Source organism: Triticum aestivum, chromosome 1B (genome assembly GCF_018294505.1).
Source record: "Triticum aestivum cultivar Chinese Spring chromosome 1B, IWGSC CS RefSeq v2.1, whole genome shotgun sequence".
NCBI lineage: Eukaryota > Viridiplantae > Streptophyta > Magnoliopsida > Poales > Poaceae > Triticum > Triticum aestivum.
Window position 1 is genome coordinate 590,973,496 of NC_057795.1, and position 4,478 is coordinate 590,977,973.

General features: G+C 49.1%; 1 protein-coding gene across 1 annotated transcript; it reads right to left on the reverse strand.

Annotated features, from left to right (window-relative positions):
* Positions 1-2,967: 2,967 nt before the first annotated feature.
* On the reverse strand, positions 2,968-4,022 carry LOC123096361 (uncharacterized). The gene has a single exon (XM_044518082.1). The coding sequence runs from the start codon at positions 4,020-4,022 to the stop codon at positions 3,147-3,149; it is 876 nt and encodes a 291-aa protein (XP_044374017.1). The 3' UTR covers positions 2,968-3,146.
* Between the last annotated feature and the right edge of the window lie 456 nt (positions 4,023-4,478).

The following is a 4,478-nucleotide window of genomic DNA, read 5'->3' on the forward strand; positions in this document are numbered from 1 at the left end:
TTATGTGTTTTGGTGACCGAAGGTTGTTCGGAGTCCCGGATGAGAACACGTACATGACAAAGAGTCTCGAAATGGTCGAGAGGTGAAGATTGATACATTGGAAGGTTATATACGGACACCAGAATGGTTCCGAAGAGGTTCGGGGATTTTTCGGAGTACCGGGGGGTTACCGGAACCCCCCGGGAAAGTTAATGGGCCACATGGGCCTTAGTGGAGAGGAGAGGGCAGGCCATGGGAGGTGGCGCGCGCCCCCCAAGCCAATACGAATTGGACAAGGGGTGGGGGGCACGGCCCCCCCTTTCCTTCTCCCTCTCCGTAAGAAGGAAAAGAGGGGGGGTGTGAATCCTACTAGGAGTGGAGTCCTAGTAGGACTCCCCCCTCCATGGCGCGCCCCTGGTGGCCGGCCTCCCCCTCCTCCTTTATATACGGGGGCGGGGGGGGGCACCCCAAAGGCATAACAATTGTCTTAGCCGTGTGTGTTGCCCCTCCACCGTTTACTCCTCCGATAGTATCATCGTAGTGCTTAGGCGAAGCCCTGCGCAGAGCACATCACCAATACCGTCATCACGCCTTCGTGCCGACGGAACTCATCGACTCCATCGACACTCTGTTGGATCAAGAGTTAGAGGGACGTCATCAAGCTGAACGTGTGCAGAACTCAGAGGTGTCGTACGTTCGATACTTGATCGGTTGATTCGAGAAGACGTTCGACTACATCAACCGCGTTAAGTTAACGCTTTCGCTTTCGGTCTACGCGGGTATGTGGACACACTCTCCCCCTCTCGTTGCTATGCATCTCCTAGATAGATCTTGCGTGAGTGTACGATTTTTTTTGAAATTGCATGCTACGTTCCCCAACAGGCGGAAGCCCTTACGAGGAGCCCTAGTCGCCCTTCTTTTTGGAACGGTGGGACGCATATCCAAAATCATGTATCCTTTGATGTGTATTTCTTTTGCTTCCCAACATTTAAGTACAACTGCACAAACAAAAAATGCAATTGCACACAGTAAAAATGGTGCATACCCTACCAAAACTGAAGTTTCATTGCATCAAACAAAGATGAATAGCAAGAAACATCGAGAGAGAAGCTTCAAAGATAAATGCAATTGTACAAACAAAAGTGCAATTGCAACCATTGTTCAGGAAATCGGTAACTGGTAGCTGCTCGGTTGGTTGAGAGTAGCGATTAATCGGTGAATCATCCTATTAACTTGATTAATCAGTCGACCATTAATCAGTAGATTAAGTAGCAACTTGCCAACATATATCTAGTTTCTAATGTATTACACCGTACTCTCATGCTCCCAACTATGTAATATACCAAAATATGCTATTGTTTAGTCGAACCCTAGCTATTGAGGAGCTAGAGAGGGATGGGAGGGGTTACGAGGCAAAATTTTGGGCTTTATTTATGAACAAGTTAATGGGTCGGCAATGATTAATCGGCCTAAGAACCGATTAAGCGGTCTAACCGGCCAATTAATCGGCCTAACAGGTTAACACGATGAATAGGTGCTATTCAATTCTACCATCCTCCTAATAGCAATTAACTGGCTCGTTAACTGATTAATCAAACGAATTCTTGAACAGTGATTGCAACACGTTCAAGGAAAAGGGGAAATGATATCCGGCTAATTTCCCTTGGAACATGAGCCCAGCGAACGACCTTTCAACCGTCCATTCTTCTGCACGAATATCGCGGCACATGACAAAGGCAGGTCACTTTTTTACTCGTTCGCTACAAAATAAAAGGGCCGCGAGTGATCTCATTACAAACCGCACGTGTCTAGGGCCTCTAGCCTCCACAGGAGACCTGGGTTCAAATACCACTTCCTTCCTTTGTTTTCTTTCTTTACTAGGCGTGGCAAAATATAAAGAGAAAAATGTTTTAGATACACGGCAAATTTACAATAAAATATATTATTTTTCACTAGGTGGCAAAATATGTAGATAATAGCTTTAGATATATGGAAGATTTCCATGGCAATTTTATTAATCCTTTTTCGTATTTTACCATGACAATTTTATTTTTTTGACCATGGCAGTTTTAGTTTTTGACAACGAAAATTTTAGTTCTTGGACCATGGCAATTTTAGTTTTTGGACCATGGCATTTTAAGTTTGTGGACCGTGGTGAATTTAGTTTTTTGTACCATGTCAATTTTAGTTTGTGGACCATGGCAAAAACAAATTGTAGCATGGTAAAAAAATTTTCCGAACATGACAAATTTAATAACTTAATGTGAAATGCTATCGCAAAATTGCCATGGGTATAGAAAATATTTTTTCCTTTCAAATTATTGCAATTTTTGTTATTATATCTTCTCGGTTACATGGCAATTGTAATTTTCTAATAGTGTTTCATAATAGTCTCACGGCAATTCCATAATTGTTTGGTTTTCAAACAAAGTTTTTTTTGGCAACTTACTTGTTTTAGGGAATTTTGGCAACTTACTGAGCATTATTATTTTTACATGCAAACTTATTGATGACTTTTTAAAGAAACAGCTTATCGGGCCTAACCCATTTCTTCCTTCGTGTTTTCTTAATTTGTTGGGCCAGCTGGGGTCGCTGGGAAACTCCCGCGCTGAGGCGAACGAATAGTTCGCCTAGGTTGCCGCGAGAGCTGCCGATCGCCAGCTATTGAGGTCCAAGGAGAAAAAAAAAGCTGGAACTGCAGAAGATGATTGAAACACAAGGGCCGGCATTGTTTCAGAATTCCAATCTGATACAGCGCAAATTTGTATATCATACATCCATTTCGGTATCTGATTTGCCCCCCCCCCCCCCCCCCCCCCTGCCTTGATGATGTTCCTGTCAAGGGTAACATCAAAATTTATAGGAACAGTTGACACGTCCAGAATTTCTACCAAAGTTCTACCAGTATTAATTATCTCGGTATCATCTAAATGACAGGCGGAAATCAGTTTCATTCAAAAAAAAGAAAAAGAAATCAGAGACGCTAAATAAGCTTCTTCCTGCCATTACAAAATCGAAGCAACAACATTCCAAGGAAATTACACTACACCTCACATGTATACATTACGATTCGCATGCATAAAGATCTACTCCACGCACTATGAATTATGATTACACATGCGTGCATGCGCGCATGGCGTGTACTGTACTGCTGATCTTCCTCCGATCTATCTAACCCGGTGCGTGGAGCGATCCCTGGCGGCGGGGCGCTGCTGCTGCTGCTGCATGCGCAGCTGGTCGTGGAACCACACGATGAACTCGTCGGCGCGCCGGTCGACCACGCCCTTGCGCCCTTCCTCGTCGTCCTCCGCCCTCGCCGCGAACGGTGAGTCCGTGATCCGCACCTGCCGCGCCGCCGGGCCGCGCCCGGCAGCCCAGGGCACTGTCGCGCCCTCCACGTTGCCCTCCTCCCCCTCCTCCACGTCGTCCATCAGCTCGAACAGCGTCTTCACGGCAGGAGCCGAGGTGTACTCCGGAAGGTCGCCGTGCTGCTGCTGCGGGAGCAGGCTCTGGCCCCGGTGCCGGTGCGCGCGGCGGCGGCGCCTGTGCACCGGCGGGCTGCTGCAGCTGAACTCTACCTCGCGTGGTCGGTACTGGTACTGCTGGTACACGGCGGCGCCGGGGTCCATGGACCGGCACGACAGCGTCGACGAGATCGAGGACGCGCTGCCCCTGCCACCGTGCGCCCCGCGGCCGCGCGGGTACGGGTGCACCGCGGCGCCCGGGTCCATGGACCGGCAGGAGAGCACCGCCGACAGGTACGTCGTGAACGCCGGGTCCTGGTCCCGCGCCGACGGCAGGTGGTTGTGATGGCGCTTGGACGATGACAGCATGTGGTGCAGGTTCACGCCGAGCGCCGCGAGCTTGGGCTGGTGCTTGTCGAGGCCCCTGACGAGCACGAGGTGCACGGCGCGCACCATGCGCCACAACTTCTTGGCGCTCAGCGCCGGCGCGGCGGCCGTCGGGACCTGCTCGGCACGGCCGACACCATCCTCCTCCATCCCCGGCGGCTGATAGTGGTACGTATCCCCGCTCATGTCCATCGATCGCCCTACTTCTCCTTTCTCCTTCTGGAAAATTTCTAGTGCTCTCGGGGACTTGTCTTTGCTCTCAGGACTAGCACACTAATCTGTCTCTGCATCTGACAGGAGGGAAGAAGAGCAGCAATGGTATTTAAAGAAGGGTCACGTCGTGTGATGGCCACGGATCACTGGACATTGATGCCACGGAGAATTATTGGCCCAATATAATGGTCTTCAAATTGTTCTTTTTGTGCTCATCTGCTAGCTCACGACGTGGTCAGCCGGGGTTGGCCGATTTAGTTCCACATATATGTGCATCAGTGCATGGGATCTTTGGCAGGAGGTCATAACGGGCTTGCGTGTCATGCCATACATATCAGGCAAGCTCATACGATGTAGATGCATGGAATTAGTAAGCTTTTAAGCCCGCTTTTCCTCATACGCGCGTTCTGGTACACTGACTAAGAGTTTCCACGT

Coding starts and splice junctions, on each gene's coding strand:
- LOC123096361 (XM_044518082.1), bottom strand. CDS start 4,022: ATGGACATGAGCGGGGATACGTACCACTATCAGCCGCCGGGGATGGAG.